The sequence below is a fragment of the Loxodonta africana genome, chromosome 13 (assembly GCF_030014295.1).
Source record: "Loxodonta africana isolate mLoxAfr1 chromosome 13, mLoxAfr1.hap2, whole genome shotgun sequence".
Lineage (NCBI taxonomy): Eukaryota > Metazoa > Chordata > Mammalia > Proboscidea > Elephantidae > Loxodonta > Loxodonta africana.
The window spans coordinates 67,702,054-67,721,285 of record NC_087354.1 but is presented as its reverse complement, the minus strand read 5'-3'; the positions used below and the strand labels follow the sequence as shown (position 1 = coordinate 67,721,285).

The 19,232-nt window shown below is 37.7% G+C and overlaps 1 protein-coding gene across 6 annotated transcripts in view; it reads left to right on the top strand.

Moving 5' to 3' along the window:
- SLC10A7 (solute carrier family 10 member 7) overlaps nucleotides 1-19,232 on the top strand; it is a 300,023-nt gene that overhangs the window by 4,110 nt on the left and 276,681 nt on the right. For 5 of the 6 annotated variants that reach the window (XR_002787549.2, XM_064267550.1, XM_023557145.2 and 2 more), the window contains exons 2-3: nucleotides 3,178-3,260; nucleotides 16,552-16,627. Coding sequence is in view for 5 of the 6 variants with exons in the window: in XM_064267550.1 (XP_064123620.1) it covers nucleotides 3,178-3,260; nucleotides 16,552-16,626 (158 nt within the window). In the remaining variant the exon portion in view is untranslated. Of the gene's footprint in view, nucleotides 1-3,177; nucleotides 3,261-9,569; nucleotides 9,707-16,551; nucleotides 16,628-19,232 lie in introns of all 6 variants that reach the window. The other variant, XM_003417546.4, reaches the window with a different exon arrangement.

The window sequence follows — 19,232 nt, the reverse complement described above, 5'->3', positions numbered from 1 at the left end:
ATAATTTTTTAAATTTTGTTTAAAGGAATGTCATCCCAGTAAAAACGTACATTTCCACTTTGAGCTTTATGGTTACCATAAGATCTGACTATGACTATTTTGGCAACTTGGAGGATGTAGTCATTAATTTTTGGGGGGAGTAAATATAACTTTCATGTCTTGGTTTTAACTCTCAACTCTGCCAATATTTACCAAGGCTTTATTTCCAGCCCTGGGTGACTTCTGGTTCACTTAGCATCTGAGTTGATCATGTCTTAAAGGAGCCTTCGGTGTCTCCAAATTAGAATTAGTCTCTGATTTACAGGCACATTGTAGGTACCCCTGGCAAACCCTCACTACGCCCGTTTCATGGATTAGAGTTATTTAGGTGTGCATCTAATACGAAAAACATTAAAAGTCAGGAACCATTTCACTGAATTATGCCATTAGTTAAGAGTTGTCATGTTTATTTATGTATGTGTGTGGAGCCTGGAAAGGTTAGCTTCTTAAAAGGTGCAGTTGTTGGCCAACTAAGGTAGATGCTGTAGTTACCACAAAGAAACTCGCAATCTAAGTAAAAGCCATATGCTTTCTGTGGAGATTATCTTTGGACATGTTCTTAGTTCTCACTTGCAACCATATTCCTAACTCTAAACCCTATTATACACAATTCTGGAAGCACTACTGGGGGCATACTGTTGACAAGCATAAGTTCTCATAAGAAGCAAGGAATTGGAGGGAAACAATAAAAATGATATTAAGTTAAAAAAAAAAAAAAACCAAAAAAACAGAAATACCAGGGTATTTTAAATTCGTTTGAGGCATCTGCTTTCACAACAAACCAGGTTCCCTTGCCTTTAAAATCTGCTCCGTTGTTGAGGAAATACTGCTTTTAGGTGTGGGCTCCTGAGGCCGATTCATTCACGGGTATAAAAATAATGTACCTCTTTTTAAAAGTTTTTGAGCAGCCTTTACTGCCTTGACATGTAATGCCTTTTGCACTTGCCTTCTCCCTTTTGCTCCCATTTCTCAGATCTCAGCTAAATGATTTGTGTGAGTGCTAGGTTTTTAAAAGAATTTATTGCAGTGCTTGAGGGAAGTGTTCGTTTCATTCATTTTTTTCTTTTATTCAAGTGCCTAAGATATAGTAGGTGCTAAGTAAATATTTGTTGAATGAATGAACGGTGATTTCTCCTGACTTGGTCTTCTGTCCATTTATTGGGCAGTGTCTGTAGGTATGGTGGAGAGCTGCAGGCTGTAGAGGAGCCCCACCGTGGTCCTTTTATTTTGCTTAAGGAGGCCAATGGAATGGCGAATATTGTAATAGTTTCCTATGGTTGTTGTGTGCTGTCCCGTCCATCCTGGCTCATAGTGACCTTATAGGATAAAGTAGAACCTAGAGTTTCCCAGGCTGTAGTCTTTCCAGGAGCAGATTGCGAGGCATTTTCTCTTGTGGAGCTGCTGGTGGGTTCAAACTGCCGACTTCTTGGTTAGCTTCTGAGCGCTTGACCGTTGACCACTAAAAAAAAATTGACCACTAGGGCTCCTTTATTAGCTTCCTAGGGCTGCCGTAACAATGTACCACAGACTTGGTGGTTTCTAAGAACAGGGATTTATTGTCTCATAGTACTGGAGTTTACAAGTCTGAATTCATAGTGTTGGCAGCGCCATCCTCTCCATGGACGCTCTGGGGAAGATCCTTTCTTGTCTCTGCCAGCTTCTGGTAACCCCAGGGATTTCTTGGCTTGCAGTGACAGGTTATATGGGGTTCTTTCCTATGTGTGTCTTTCTGTTTCTTCTCTTTTATAAGGACACAGTCAGATTGTATTAGGACCCACCCTAATCTTCATCTTTGAAGACCTTATTTCCAAACTATGTCACATTCACAGGTATGAGATTTAGGACTACAGCATATCTTTTTGAGGGACACAATTCAATCCAGATCATCTCAGATTTTACAATATTGGTATGTAGCAGGGTTTCTCAACCTCGGCACTGTTGACATTTTGAACCAGATAATTCTTGTTTTGCAGGGTTATTCTGTGCATTGTAGGATGTTTAGTAATAGTCCTGATCTGTATTCACTAGATGTCAATACCACCCTCAGACCCCTCCCCCACAAGTTATGACAACCAAAAATAGTTTCCAAACGTTGCCTTATGTCTCACAGGAAGCAAAATCACCCTTACCTGAGAACCACTGGTGTACAGGTATAAGATGTGGCATTACCTCATACCAGCATCTTTTAAAAGACTGTTGCTCTTTGGTTAGCAGTTTAGGTCTTCATGTAATTGTGTGCAAGCCAAAGAGGATACTTTAAATATTATTGTTGCCCCTATTGTACCCACAGTTAACACATTTACTGTGTTGTCAGCCTAAGTCCAGAGAGGATTGGAGCACAGGGACCATTCCTGTCTGGTTCACCATGGTATCCCTAGGGCCTAACACAACTTAATAATGATGGTAGTCATAACAGTATTGTTAAGTACTTTATATGCATTGTCTCATTCTTATAGTAATGCTGAATAGTAAGTGCTCAATGAATATTTGTTGAATGAGCAAATCTTGGCAGAACTTAATGTATGAATGCATATCCAGGGAGATATAAAATAACATTTGCTAAAGAGAAAAATATTTCTTCCATTGGTTCTCTTCTTTTGGGTTGGAGAACTTTGATTGCTTGTGGAGGTAAAAGCTCCTTATATAATCACTGATTTTTTATAGTGGTAGATATAATTAGGACCTATATTGAAGGATATGCTAATGGTTAACATGCTTGACTGCTAACCAAAAGGTTGGAGGTTCGAGTCCTTCTAGAGACCCCTCTGAAGAAAGTCCTGGCAGTGTACTTCCGAAAAAATCAGCCACTGACAACCCTATGGAGCACAGTTCAACTCTGACACACCTGGGGTCGTCACGAGTCAGAATCAACTGGACGGCAACTGGTGGGTTTTATTGAAGGATGTTGCCTGTCTGCATTCCTTGTGTGCTTTTTTTATTCTTCTGTTCTGAGGACTCTGTGCTGAACCAGATTGCCACGGTCCCTGCCCTAACTCTCTGGAGTTAGGCTGGTGCCACAGCAAATGCTTAGCTCTGTAGGGCAGTAGTACACAAGGGGCAATGCTATAGGTTCTTCTTTCATTCCAGGCTATCTAGTGGAAATTCTTTTGTAACAGTAACTCATTTTTCTCTTTTTAGGACCCCTGAAGCCAGAAATAACTGTAACCTACATTGCTGTCGCAATAATATTCTTTAACAGTGGACTGTCATTAAGAACAGAGGTACTGTAATCTATGGGGCACATGAAAAGGAGGGAGAAAATTTTAATTCATACTTAACTGTTTTGAAATTTTAGGGTCCTTTGTAAAGCTGTTTGTACCTGTACCCTGAAGCCCACACTATTAAGGAAGGTAACTTAAACTTCAGCAAAGGACTTGTATTTTGTTCCTACATATTCTAGAAAATTCCTAGTTGAGCAACGTGGACCCTGAGGATATGATTATAATGGGTATGTTTTTAATACAGCAGCTGAACCGAAGCATCTATTTGGGTCTTCCTCAAATTATGGTGGCAGCTGCTTGAGCCCATTTGCGCTATTGATGTTTAGTTGGGTTTCTGTAACTTTTGTGGATCATCTTTTGTTCCCAGGACCCATGCTGCTCAAGTGATGTTTGCTACGTCATAACTTTTAACCAATTCAAACAAAATTTATATTCTCTACTAGCATATCAATTATTAATAGATATTTTAAGAGAAATATCGCTGTTTTTTGTATTAGTTCGTAATCCACTTTGAAGACATATAGTTAATGTTCCTGACCGATCCAGGTTTCATAAACATAAGGTTCTCTTGGAAGTAAAGGAATGAAGATATTTTTAAGTCAGAGAGTGGAATTAGTAAAATTTGTGATTCTCTTTTGATTTCTAGTGGAAGAGATAAAGGAGAAAAACCTGTTTGCTTTTGAAGACATTATATAGAGTTTTGGAAGTTGTCATTCTAATATGTTTATTCTTGGGTATACGGGGAGGTCTTATTATGTAACAAGGGTTTTTTTGGGGGGGGATGGTTTTCAAAGTTAAAATTCTGTTTCAGCATCATGTCTAATGTTTATCTTCCAAATTGCAGAATGTTTCTATTTTATTTTTAAGTGTGAGTTGAATGAAGACCAAATTTAGTTACCTTCTTAGATCACCCTGAAGCCCTGGTGGCACAGTGGTTAAGAACTCAGGCTGCTAACCAAAAGGTGGGCAGTTCAAATCCATCAGCTGTTCCTTGGAAACCTTAAGGGGCAGTTCTGTTCTGTTCTGTCCTGTAGGGTTGCTATGAGTTGGAATCCACTTGATGGCACCAGACTTTACTTAGTTTGGTTAGATCACCCTAGTGGCAATGTGGAAAAAAGACAATTTTCCTGAATTTATGTATTCTATAAATTTTTTTTTTTTTTTTTTATAATTCTCAGGTTGGTATGAATCTTTTAATTGGCATATTTCTAATACATACGATTAGTGTCTATGGTTGATAAATGGTGCCTCAGAAATTCTAGGTATTCTCACCAATTACTTGCTGTTCGGAGACAAATGACATGGAACAGGAATTCCTAAATATGCCAAATTCCACCTTTTGCAAATGACAGTGATATGAAAAATCATGAACGACACTTATAGGCACAGGCTTTTCTGTCAATACCTGAATTTTAATATTGCTTCTTAAATCTAGGGCACAGTGATGCCAAAACATGCTTGCCACTACCCTGGTGCCGAACTGATCTTACGCTGAGGCCTTCCTGCTGGCCTTGGCTGATGCTCTTTGTGGCGCAGCTGCCTACCCAAGTCCTCTCCTTGGGTTGTTGCTCTCATTACGTCTTCTGATGGCTGTTTAATGGCTACAGCTGTTACTTAGGCCATGGGAACTCTGGCAAGGGACTTGATTTCTCTCACCCCTTACTTAATGCTATTCTGTATAGCAGCCAACTTTGTGGGATGCAGGAGTTGAAGAAGGAAGAATGTTACAGCTTTCTGCATTCTCTAAGGACTGCCTTCCTCTGTAGGCACCTAGGAAATCTTAAGAGCCATCCAACTAATTTGGAGCTAATGATGAAATGCCTTGATCCTGTTCTTTATTGTGGTATCTAAGTAGCCATCAAAGCCATCTCTTCCATCAAAGGCCCTTTTCAGACTAAGACAACATTAAGTCATTTTTCAGAGCCATTTAACTTAAGATGTCCTAGATTGCATCATTGTGTAATATTAAACCATCTCTAAGCCCTGCTAATTTCCTGGGCAACTGAACCGTTGTAAGTTAGGAGGCAGCGATCTTATTGTCATTTGTTTTCTAGTTAATAATCCCAAATTCGTTTCAGCGGGGACGACTCCTTTTGCATCCATTAGGTCCCACGATAGTGTGTTTTTGCACACAGGAGACACAGGATGACTTATTATTGATGAGTTTATTTTGAAAACATTTACGTTGGCCCCATTCAAGTTTGATTTATGTCAAACAGTTCATGTAGTATTGCTCACACATTGATTCAGTGACATGTATTCTAAAATTTGTTTTAGTAAATGTATTGTAATTATAAAGGACACTTTGTGCCAATGCAAGACCAGATCTTCAATTTTATGACTGTTGGTGATTTCTAGTTTTTGAAATTCCTGTTGAAATGGTTTCTGAAATTTTGTTGTATTGAAGTGAATTAAAGTCATATTTGAAATATATTTTGCCAACTCCAAACTTGTAGTTTCAGAGGATTTGTCACTTAAAAGATTATGACAAGACCAGTTCAATTAAACAGAGACCTGTTAAGTGCCTATGGCTGCAAGGCACTATGCTTGGGATGGATATGCAAAGGCGAGCAGGAAGCTCAGGGCCTCAAAAAGGGTCCTGAGTAGGGAAAAGTATACAGATTTTTCCTTATTTTCCTAAGCAGATTATTTTCTTATTTTATTCTATTGACTTGGAAATAAATATAGCAAATTCTAAACTTTAGGCTCATGCTACTTGTTTCAAGCCCAGAGTTATAAGGCTGACTCTCAGAAAGTGAATCAGATAAAGGCCAAACATGGGTTGGAAGGGAAATTGGTATGTAATCAAAATATTTCTATGTCCTAGTCAGAGCCCCTGATTTTAAGCAATTCTTGGTGCTGTCAGGGAGACTCTGGTATAATCAGTGTGGAGTATCTCCTTAAGTTTATTGTAATGGAATTTGACCTGTATTACAGGTAAATAAAATGTATGCAGAGGAGCCTTTTCGGTTATTCATGATGGTATTTATATGAGTATGTGACCCCAGACTTTAGATGGATACATATATGGAATGATACTGTTTTGAGTTTTATAGTCTTTACTTACTTCTTTTTCAGTGTTAATTTATTTTCTCCTTATGGCTACACAAGTAAGATGCAGAAAATATATGACACTGGGTTTTTGTGACTATCTTGAAAATTTTTCTTAGGAGCACTTCAAGCCTGTTACTTCCCTGTTGTTAAGAGGTCTCTCATGGCCCAAGATAGCCTCTAGGCCCTTGTAACTCATTTTGCTGGGTTCCTTACTGTGGCATTCTTCTGTTAGATGCAATGTCAACTATTTCTAAGTGTCGTTTATTAGGTCAGCTAGTTAGTATATTCTAATTACATTTTATTTTTTATAACTTTTTTTTCTGATCATAAAAGTTGTATTTACCCATCAGAAAAATTAGAAAGGAATGAAAGAAACTGCTATTAACATCACTATATTTTTTTTTAGTCTTTTTTTCCCTAAACATGTTTTATACATAAAAAACATGCTTTTTCCCTAAACATGTGTTTGAAAAATAAAATTCGAACACACACACATATACAAACACATGCAATCTTATATTTTCCATATAACATTGTATAATGATTATTTGTCATGTAACTTAATATTTTTATTTAACTTTTATTCATTTAGTTGTGTTATATTTAAAAATAAAATAATTTAAAATTTGTTTACTTTTATGAAAGTTTAGAAACACAAGGTAAAGAAACGTATGCGATGAAAAGCCTCCCTCTCATCCTTTCACCAGGTATTAGTTCTCCTCTCTGAAGAAAACTAATGGTAACAGTTTCTTGTGTATGCTTTCAGAAATATCCTTTGCAAATCATACATCCTCCCTCTATAAACTGTGGTATTTGATACTGTCTGACAATTTATTTATTTATTACTTAACAACAGATCTTGGAGATTGTTTCATATCAACACATAAAGAATTTCCTGTTTGTTTTTGTAGGCTGATTAGTACTCCATTGTATGGATGTATCTTATATTTTACCGGTCCTCTGCTGATGAACATTTAGGTAATTCATAAAATTTTGCCGTTACAAACAATACCAGAAAGGATAACCTAAAAACATGTCATTTCCCACATTTGGGAGCATATTTGAAGGAAAAATTCCTACACGTGGAATTGCCAGGTCAGATGATATGCAGAGTTTAGATCGTGACAGGGGAAGGGATGAGTTGCGGATTGCTCTCCACAGATTGCGTCAATTTATACTCTTATCAGTAAAGTAGGAGAGACCTTGTACTCCCACATTCTTGTCAGTACAGTTTTAAGGTGAGTTTTAATAGCTTATAACATGCTGGTTATACCGTAAGTTATTTAATTATTCTCCCGTTTTTGGAGATTTCAGTTGTTCCCGGATTCTGTTCTAATAGATAATGCTGTGATAAAGTACTGTATATAAATGTTTATAATCATTTTTTATAACCTTAGGGCAGATACCTAGTACCTAGACATGAATTTTTTGGTTTTAAGAATGTGTTTGTATTAGCTTTTGGTATGTATTCCCAAGTTACTTTTCAAAAAAGTGATACTGTTTTATGTTCCTACCAGAAGTGTATGCGGATGCCTTAGGTGCTGTGTTCCGGCTCACCATTTTTATTACGGTATTCTTTAAAATAAAAAGAAGTATCTTAGATACCTCTGAATAGATCTGAAGGAGATTTACTCCCAAGATTGCTGAGAATTCTGTGTGCTGTTGGTGTAGACTGTTAATTCTTATTCAATTTGTATGGCTGGCTTTATCTTCTAAGGGTTAGGTCTGATCGAAGGCCCTGGTGTGACTTCTGGTCTGCCCAGTGTTGCCCAGTGGCCCTGAATTAGACCCAGATTTCTGGAAGTTCCTCAGATATCGTCAGGGACGTCCTGTGACCACACAGGAGCTGCTGTGTGTCTCCTCACTGGAGGGTAGATAGTGGGAGCCATTGAGAGATCCTAGAATGTGTTCGTCAGTGAATGAGCCCACGTTAACATACTATTTAATAAACTGATAAACTTTGGCTAATGCCTCTGAGGCTGAGGATCTCTTCACCCTCTTACTCGAACAGTCTGTGGGGGGCCATTACAGCGCTATGTTTGCAGCCAGTGCGTCTCTGGCATCCTGAATATGCTTTAATGACTGCCTGCATGTTTTAAAGGACTATAATTTTTATATTACTTTCTGAATTTGTTTTATTTGAGTTGAAAAAACACATAACTCAAAGAAATTCAAATGCAAATGTTTGTATATAATTGAACCCGAAAGATTAACCAATTACCATTTTTTAGCTATGAGACTCGTATACCTGGTTTGCCATGTTTAATATGCACTTTTTTCCCCCTCTCCTGGGACAGCTGTGTGATATAATGGAAGAAGCAGGCATAGATTTGAGGGCGTACCAGAAATGGGTTTGATTCTGAGCTTAACTGCAGTAGCTCTGAATTTCAATTTCCTCATCAGTAAAATAGGGATAATAATATCTGCCTAAGAAAACCCTGGTGGCATAGCGGTTAAGTGCTATGGCTGCTAACCAAAAGGTCAGCAGTTTGAATCCACCAGGTGCTCCTTGGAAACTCTATAGGTTAGTTCTACTTTGTCCTATAGGGTTGCTATGAGTCGGAATCAACTCGATGGCAATGGGTTAATGGGGTTGTTGTGAGGATTAAATGAGATAAGGTACATAACGTGCCAAGCTCAGAGCCTGGCATATAGCTGGTATTCAGTAAATGTTAATAACAAAGATATTTTATGAGGCTGTTTTGGGGGAAAAGCCATTTAGAGTAACAGAATATCATTGAGGAAAACATTAAAAAAATTATTATTTGTGTGTAGATTCAGTAACATCTTGCCAAATGGAGGCCTTATTAAGTCTGGTGTACTGAATAGAGATTAATTATATTTAATTAAAATGTAATAGGTCCTGCTAAAGTTTTTAAACAAAATTTTTTTTTTAAATGCTGGTAAACATCCATGTTTGTTCATAGTGTCCACAATTCTCAAAACGATGCTCGTGGAAAAGTAGTTAGCTTAGTCATTGTCCAGAATCTCACAAATCTGAATTATTGAGGTATGTTGTATATTTAAAAGAAATTAGAGTATTTCAGAAATTTTGTATCAAAATACTTTTCTAATCATCATGAGTGACTTTTTTCCTTTGAAGTTCTGCCTCTTAGGCATGTGTGCACAGACAGAGCTTTTAACTGTGAACTAACTGTAATCAAGCACTGATTTATTTGATGTTGTTTTAGTAACAATCTCTATTCAGAAATAGTTCTCTTACGCTTTTTTATTTTGTGTCCTTCATTTTTCCAGGAGCTGACCAGTGCTTTGATGCATGTAAAACTGCATCTTTTCATTCAGATCTTTACACTTGCATTCTTCCCAGCAGCAGTATGGCTTTTTCTTCAGCTTTTATCAGTCACACCCATCAATGAATGGCTTTTAAAAGGGTACGTTTAAATCTTTTGAGGGGTCCACATTTAATGGGGCATCTTTAAGTGACACTGTTGTTTCTATGGTAACTATATACAAAAGGGCTTATGGTGGCATCTTCAAATAAAAACACTCTTTAACATTATTTTTATCCTTTAAAATAATAGTGTTTCCTCAGGGAGATTCATAAAATAATTTTATAATGGACTCTTAAAATACACCGTCATGCTTAATCTCAAGGTTCTAGGATGGACGCTTTTCTGGGAATTTTAACGAGTGATATTGGGAGAAGAATGGAAGGGACAAGATTATCTAAGATCTATATGCGTGTGTGTGATGTAGGCCGTCATCCTCTGCATTCTACATCTTGCTGGATGTGTACAGATAATGGCTGAGCATAGTATGTGTTTTTAAAACTTAGAGGGAAAGAAATAAAATACATATATATACATATTTACATACACATAGGACAAACATTTACTTTTTCACTTGTTGTATCTTATGTTTGATATAATAGTTGAATTAATAGCCTTGATGGCACAGTGGTTAAAACGATCAGCTGCTGACTGAAGGGTTGGCGGTTCGAAACCCCCAGCAGCTCTTTGGGAGAAAGATGTGACAGTCTGCTTCCGTAGAGATTTGCAGCCTTGGAAACCCTATGAGTTGGAATCAACTCGATGGCAGTGGGTCGTTTGGGTTTTATTCTTTCGTTAAAAATATTGCCATGTTTACTAGAAGAATTTAATGAATTGTGAAAATTATTTGAAGGAATTTAAAACTAACCACATTCTAGCATCATAGTATAATAGCTAAAACACTGAACTTAGAGCCCAAAGATTGAGTTCTGAGTTAGGGACATTCCCTATCCTTAACTTGCTGTGTGACTTTGGGGAAAGTCATTTAATAGTTTTTAGCCTCAGTTTTCCTGTCTATCAGATGGAGATAACCATACTTTTACTGCCTGCTTTATAGCAGTGTTGTCAGTATCAGTTGAGATCACCTCTCATTCATTTAGTCGTGTCATTTATTTCGCTGCTACTATGAGCCGGGAAAGGAGCCCTGGTGGCGCAGTGGTTATAGTGCTCAGCAGCTAATGGAAAGGTTGGTAGTTAGAACCCACCAGCTGCTCTGTGGGAGAAAGATGTGGCAGGCTGCTTCCATAAAGTTGCAGCCTAGGAAACCCTATAGGGCAGCTCTGCTCTGTCCTGTAGGGTCACTGTGAGTTGAAATCGACTCAGTGGCAGTAGATTTGGTTTGGTTTTGGTATGTGCCAGGAATTATTATGGGTACCAGGGAAACAACAGTGAATATGATCGACAAAGTGACAATTAGTTTTGAGCTTTGGGGAGATTCAGGGGGTGTGATTGTCAATAAACGTGTAAATAGAGACACGAGATAGAGATAAGTGACGTGAAGATAGTAAACAGTGTGATGTGATTGATAGTGTTTGAGTGAACAGAGTGGCGATTACTTTAGATCACAAAGTTCTGGGACCAGAATGTTCTAGGCGAAGGAAACAGAATGTGCAAAGGCTCTATGGCAGGAACAAGCCTGGTGTGTTCTAGGGTCAGTCACGATGACCAGAGCCTACTGATAGAGTGGGAGAATAATATGATTTCGGGTTAGAGAGCCAGAAGCATTGTAGGTCTTGGTAAAGCATTCAGATTTTATTCTGAGTGCCACAGGAAGCTATTGGAGGGTTTTAAATGAGGGAGTGATGAGGTCTGATTTGTATTTGCAAATGATTCTTAGAAGGGCCAGAAAGAAGCTAGGAGAACAGCTTGGAGGCAAGTGTGGTGAGGAAGCAGTTTCATAGAGGGAAATGAATATATACAGAATCTATCTTGAAACTAGAGCCCTCAGAACCCACTGGTGGATAGGATATAGACAGAGAAAGCAGAGGGAGCAACCAGGGATGACTTCTGGGTTTTAGGTATCAGCCCCTGGATGGCTTAAAAAAATAAAATTTTTCTTTTTTTCTGGAGGGCTTAGCTGGGGAGAAATAGGTTGGGAGCAGAAGGGGAAATAGAATGTGCTGTTTTGGCCAGATTGAGTTTGAGATAATGAACATAAAATTTTGCCAAAAAGTATAAAATGCCACGTAAATATGATGACATTATTATTAAAACAGCAATGTATGATGCATATCAAGAACTGATATTTACTAAGAATATGTCATCTGTAGGGCACTAAAGGAATAGGAAGACATTAAGTCATTTACTTTTTCTTCAGGGAATTTCCTGTTTAGTTGGTTGTTGCTGTTCTTAGCTGCCATTGAGTTGGCCTCTGACTCATGGCAAACCCCGCGTACAATGAAAGACTGGATTGTTGTGATCCACAGAGTTTTCACTGACTGATTTTTGGAAGCAGATTATCAGACCTATTTTCCTAATCTCTCTTATTCTGGAAGCTCCACTGAAACCTGTTCAGCATCATAGCAACACACAAACCTCCACCGACAGACAGGTGGCAGCTGTTTATGAGGTACACTGGCAGGGAATCAAACCCAAGTCTCCCACGTGGAAGGCAAGAGTTCTACCATTGAACCGCCATTGCCCCTATTGAGTTGGATACGTAGGATGTACATGTAAAATAGTAACTGTCATGGATTGAATTATGTCCCCCCAAAATATACGTCAACTTGGTTAGGCCATGATTCCCAATATTGTGTGGTTGTCCTCCATTTTGTGATTGTAATTTTATGTTAAAGAGGATTAGGGTGGGATTGTAACATCCTTACCCAGGTGACATCCCTGATCCAATGTAAAGGGAGTTTCCCTGGGGTGTGGGCTGTACCACCTTTTCTCTCTCAAGGGATAAAAAGGAAAGGGAAGTGAGCAGAGAGGGAGGACCTAATACCACCAAGAAAGCAGTGCCAGGAACAGAGTGCGTCCTTCGGACCCAGGGCTCCTGCACAGAGAATCGCCTAGTCCAGGGGAAGATTGACGAGAAGGACCTTCCTCTAGAGCCAACAGAGAAAGCCTTCCCCTGGACCTGACATCCTGAATTTGGACTTCTTGCCTACTAGACTGTGAGAAAATAAGTTTCGCTTTGTTAAAGCCATCCGCTTGTGGTATTTCTGTTATAGTAGCACTAGGTGACTAAGACAGTAACAAACCAAAAAGGGGCAGCATATGATTTGTCAAATGAGTGGTGTAATCGCTGATGGGGTAGGAGGTTCAGAAAGTGTTGTGTACTCCTAAAGTAGAGAATTCAAAGCAAGGTTTAGTGAGAGACAGAGTTAAAATGATTCATTAGGGCCAGGTTGCAGAAGGCCTGAACTACTGTTCTGACGAGCTTAGATTTATATCTATAGATGATGGAGAATTCTTAAAAATACTAAAAGAGAGAACAACATGCTCAAAAGTGGTCATTAAGGAAGATTACTCTCATTGCATTGGACTGGGTACATTACTAGAAGAGTAGTTCTTGTAATTTCAGTATGTGAAATATCACAAGCATGCAACTCTTACCTCAGGAAGTTAAACTTAAAGGAGCATACGCTAGCCTAACTTAGAGAAAGCTCTTTCTAGCTCATGCTTTCTCCCTCCTCCTCCCCCACTTAAAAGAGAACACACTTAATATGTTAACTTGAGGAAGTTGTTGGCTCTTACCTCAGGATCACTTTGAAATAAATATATTCTGAGCACATATTCCTTACCTTGTGATGTTAAAGGGAAAGAGTGGAGGTAGGGAGACTGTTCAGCAGGCATTTGTAAGTGTCCAGACTTGGCCAAAACACATCTGAATGGGGATAATGGCAATAGTCACAGAGAATAGAAAGTTGGTTGTGGTGACCGATTGATTATGAGAAGTATGAGGAGTCACATATAGCTCCGAAGTTTCAAACTGGATCATTAGGAAAAAAAACTGGTCCCATTGACAGAAATAGGGAAATTCAAAGGGGAAATTGATTTCTTATAAAATATATAAACTCAATATTAGGCATGTTTAGTCTGAGGTGGCCGTCAAAAATTGATTTCTTGTAAAATATATAAACTCAATATTAGGCATGTTTAGTTTGAGGTGGCAGTCATAGGCAGCCACAAATTTGGAAACGGTGTTTAGGGCTAGATATGTAAATTTGAAAATATTCCTATAGATTTGGAAATATAAGATTAAGAATAAGGCAGAAGAGCTAGCAAAAAACCAGATTGGGCTGGTTTAAGATAGGAGATAAAATTAGAATGATGAAGTGCCATGGTAACTAACAGAATAGAGTGCCTTGAGAAGGAAGAATGTAAGGAGGATGAGGATGGGGGAAAGGATATTGGATTTGGTAATTAGGAGACCACTGGTTACTTTTAAGGTTACTGCTTTTACTAGTAGAAGGGGCAGAGTTCAGATTCCAGGGGAGTAAAACGAGAATGAGTTGTGGGATCATGGAGTTAGACACTGTGTGTCCTCTGCTGTTTAATGAAGATCAACAGTGAGCAACAGTGCAAAAAGCAGGATTGTGTCTTGAGGAGGCAGTGATACTGATTTTGCTTTTATCTGTATTTGTGTGTTGAATCTCCTGCATCCTTAAACTTTTTTTTATACCCTCACGGAATAATATCCTGTTCACAGAAGGCAGGTGTATTCAATGTATAGTTTAGGATTTTTTTTTAAAGATAGGGAGAATTCTGTTTCTTTGTAAATAGAGAGGAAAGGACCAGAAGAAAGTGAAAGACTGAAAAAGCTGGAAAGGCCTTTCTTTAGTGTTGGTGAGGAAGATAGAAAGGAGAGAGACTGGAGTAGGCCTGAAAAGTCTTTTGACCCTGGGTGGTAGAATAAAACTTCGGCCTTAGATAGTTGGCTTTATGAGCTTGGGCAATTTACTTAACTTCTGTTTTAACTTCAGTTTTCTCTTCAATAAAATGAGAATAATAGTAACCCAAAACCAAACCCAGTGCCGTCGAGCCGATTCCAACTCATAGCGACCCTACAGCACAGAGTAGAACTGCCCCACAGAGTTTCCAAGGAGCGCCTGGCAGATTGGAACTGCCGACCCTTTGGTTAGCAGCCGTAGCAATTAACCACTATGCCACCAGGCTAAATACTTGTGAGGAATAATTGAGTTAGTGCAGGTAAAGTGTCTAGAATTGTGTCTACTACAGATGATAAATGCTCGGAAAGTATTAGTGATGATGATGGTGATGATTACAGTAAAGGCTGAGAGATTGATAATTCATAATAGGACAGGCTATTTTCGCACCATTTGGGAAAATAGACCTTAAAAGAGGATCGTATTAAATTAATTATAAATATAAAATTGGAAACTAATTATAAATATAAAATTGGAACAATATTAAATATTAGTTTAGGCTGCAAGACTTAGGGGATATTAGTATTTTTTTTGATGATGTGTCCAGATTAACTGAATGGAATGAGAACTACTTTAGTGATAAATTTAATATCTATAATTAATTATTATAACTAGGGTCAGCACAGAGCAGTCTTATAGTAGGTAGTCAACAAATATCATTGAATTGAATTGAGTTGAAAAGTCCATAAAATGTGTTTTCATATATATTTTCAGTTAAAATGAAGTGATAAATTTTATTGTTTTTTTTTTCTTATTTTAGAGGCAATATAAATTCATTGCAGAAAGTTCAGATAATACATTTTTATGAAAGTGAATAAATATCTTGTGTAATCCTACCCACTCAAAATATGTTTCAGTCAGAAGCTCTGTGTCCACTTCTCCCCTGTATGCACTTTGCACTTCAGTCAGGCTGACTACTCAGTGTTCCCAGAATGTATATTCTGTATAAATGTTAAGTAATGTTTTTCATCTTTTGTATTTAACTTTACAACTCATAGTTTCATTTACTGATTATGCAGTTCACTCTCTATCCTAAACTAAGAGAATAGATGTGTTGTCATGACCTGGGGAGTATGCACATAATTTTATAAAAACTAAATGGGGAATACTTACTAGAGTCTGAATCCAAGAAGCATGATTGTGTCATGCCTATTTGCTTGATTTTCCAACACATAAACTTCTCTTATGAGATGAAAGTTTGAGAACAGCTGTTTAATAGGAGAAAACCCTGGTGGCGTAGTGGTTAAGAGCTACGGCCCCTCACCAAAAGGTTAGCAGTTCAAATCCACCAGGCACTCCTTGGAAATCCTATGGGGCAGCTCTACTCTGCCCTGTAGCGGTCTCTATGAGTCGAAATTGACTCGATGGCAACGGGTTTGGTTTTGGTTTAATAGGAAGGAATATGCACATGTAAGCTTGTGTTTTATTAAATATTTTTGAATATTTAAGTGGTTTTGTAGTTGTATTTTTACTAAAAGAATTCCTACAAAAAATGTACGAAGATTTTTACCTTACCTGAAAATATCCTAAAATTATATACATTTCTCAAATATTAAGATATTTTCAGGTAAAGCAAAAATCATTTTTTTGTAGGAATTCTTTTAGTAAAAATACAACTTCAGAACCTCTTAAAAATTATTCATAGCCACAACAAAAGGATCAAACATATCAGAGATCATGAAGATGGCACAGGACTAGGCAGCATTTCATTCTGTTATACATAAGGTAGTCATGAATTGGATTTGACTCAACAGCAACTAAAAACACCACCAAATGAATAACCATTTTTTGTTATAACTTGACTGTTTTTGAATTGTATAGTAAGAGCTTCAGTAACTTCAAAAATAAAACCATCCAAGCCTGTGGAACAGAACAAGAGCTCTGAACTCATGCACATGCACCATCTTCTAAGCAACATTGCCTCACATAGAATTATCTAAATTAGCAAGGCACACACGTCAATAAACACTCTTCTGCTTTCATTTGCTCAGCTCTGCTATTTTAGAATGAATGTAGTGAAAACCATTTATAATTGCATTTTCTTTTATTTTCCAGTTTGCAGACAGTAGGTTGCATGCCTCCCCCTGTGTCTTCTGCAGTGATTTTAACGAAGGCAGTTGGTGGAAATGAGGTGAGTTATGGGGTTAACTTTATTTAAATATAGGTGTGTGCTTTGCTTCAATGCCTGTTCTGAATACAGAAGAGTCATGTCGAGAAAACTCATAACCATAGGAGTTATGAAAGAAGCAGGTGTGTTCACATGGTAGAATGGTGATGAAATTGATGACGGTGAATGGAATTTAGAATCTCAAAGAAAAGCCCAAAGGAGATGAATGAAGTAGAGATGGTGATTTTTTTACCTCAGTGGGAAACTGGGAAGAAGTGGGCGGAAGAATCCAAGGAAAGGGAATTTTCATCCAAGATTCATGGACTGCAGGCACCAGCTCTGGCTACTCTTTAGTTCTTAAAAAATTTGTAAGAATCTAAATTGATGGAGAAAAGGTCAATATAAGTTTAATAGCCAATGAGGATCATACAAAAAGTGAGAAATTAGACCAGGTTTCTAAGATGAGCTCAGAGAAATTATTCAGCTGGTAGAGGACTATGGTAAATGAAGAGTGCTTGTATATTGGTTTAGCAATCATCCATTTCAGAATCTACTTATAAGCGGTTCTCCTTTGGTTGAAAGGCCCTACAACTTGTACTGATGAGGGGCTTTTTCTTTATGATAGCTTATTTCTCCTTTCCACCTCTATTTTCTGATTCAGAAAATAATACTGTTGAATGAGGGAAGACATAAGGGGTTCCTAGTTAAATTCATTTTTAGCGATGTGTCGTTCTTAGCGTCTACTTTCATTTTCGTCCACTTTATCATTCTTAAAGTATATATTGAGTACTTACTGTATTCTTTTTTTAAGACAGCTTTCTTTTTTTAAGACAGCTTTATTGAAGTATAATTGACCCACAATTATTGAAAGTATGCCATTTGGTATATTTTGGCGTATTTTTATACGCTGTTTATGTACCTCCTAGTGCTGCTGTAACAGAAATGTTGCAAAGTGGATGGCTTTAAAGAACAGAAAGTTATTTTCTTATAGATCTGGAGGCTAAATGTCCAAATCAGGGTCTCAGGTGTGTTGATTCCTTCCTTGTTGGTAGCCCCAGGTGTTCCTTGGTTCCTTTGTGATCTTCACATGGCATCTCCCAGTGTTTGAGAGCCTCTGTGTCTAATCTGTTCTTTTTATATAACTCAGAGGTGATTAGATATAGAACCCATCCAACTCTGTTATGATCTAATTAACATAACAAAAAGACCCTATTTCTGAACAGGATTACATTCACAGGTGTAGGGGGTAGAATTCAAACACATTTTAGGAGGGTACAGTTTAACCTATAACACCCATGATCATAATCATCACAATCAAGGTAGTGACTATATCCATCTAACATATCCATCATTCTCCAAAGTTTTCTTATGCCTCTTCGTAATCCCTCTCCCCTATCCTTCCCAGGACCCATCCTTCTCAGGTAACCACTGATCTGCTCCATCACCATAGATTTGTTTGCATTTTCTAGAGTTTTATAAATGGAACCATACGTATATAGTCTTTTTTTTTTTTTTCTGGCTTTTTTTAATCAGCATACTTATTTGAGATTCATCTATATTGTGTGTGTCAATAGTTGATTCCTTTTAATTGCTGAGTAGTAATTTATTGTATGGATATACCACAATTTATTATTCATTTATCATGGGTTGAATTGTGTCCCCCAAAAATATGTGTATGAATTTGGCTGGGCCATGATTCCCAATATTGTGTGATTGTCCACCATTTTGTCATCTGGTGTGATTTTCCTATGTGTTATAAATACTGTCTGTATCTCTATGATGTTAATGAGGTGGGATTAGTGGCAGTTATGTTAATGAAGCAGGACTTAATCTATAAGATTAGATTGTGTTTTAAGCCAGTCTCTTTTGAGATATAAAAGAGAGAGTGAGCAGAGAGACACAGAAACCTCGTACTACCAAGAAACCAAGGGCTAGGAGAATAGTACATCTTTTGGACCCAGGGTCCCTGTTCTGAGAAGTTCCTCGACTAGGGGAAGATAGATGACAAGGACTTCCCTCTAGAGCCGACAGAGAGAGAAAGCCTTCCCCTGGAGCTGATGCCCTGAATTTGGTCTTGTAGCCTACTCGACTGTGAGAGAATAAATTTTTCTTTATTAAAGCCATCCACTTGTGGTATTTCTATTATAGCAGCACTAGATGACTAAGATACCATTCAAGTGGGCAGTTTCCAGTTTTGGGTGATATCAAATAAAGGAGCTATGAAGATTTGTATATAAATATTTGTATGGTTATCCTTTCATTTCTCTTGGGAATACCTAAGAGTGGAGTGGCTGAATCATATGGTAAGCATATGTTTTAGGACCTTTCAACCAAGGAAGAATCACCTGGTGATGTACATAAATCACCTTTAAATGGCTTCTAATACAGACAATTGCTACCCCTAAATACAAGCAATCTTCTTTTTACCATAGGTGTATGTTTAACTTAACTTTTTAAGAAATTGTCAAACTCTTTTTCCAGTTCTTCTATATTCTTCTCAATATGTAGTATTGTTAGTCTTTTTAATTTCTAATATGTATGTGGTGGTACCTCATTGTGGTTTTAATTTGCCTTTCTAGTGATTAATGATATTGAGCATATTTTCATGTATTTAGTTACCATCCATATG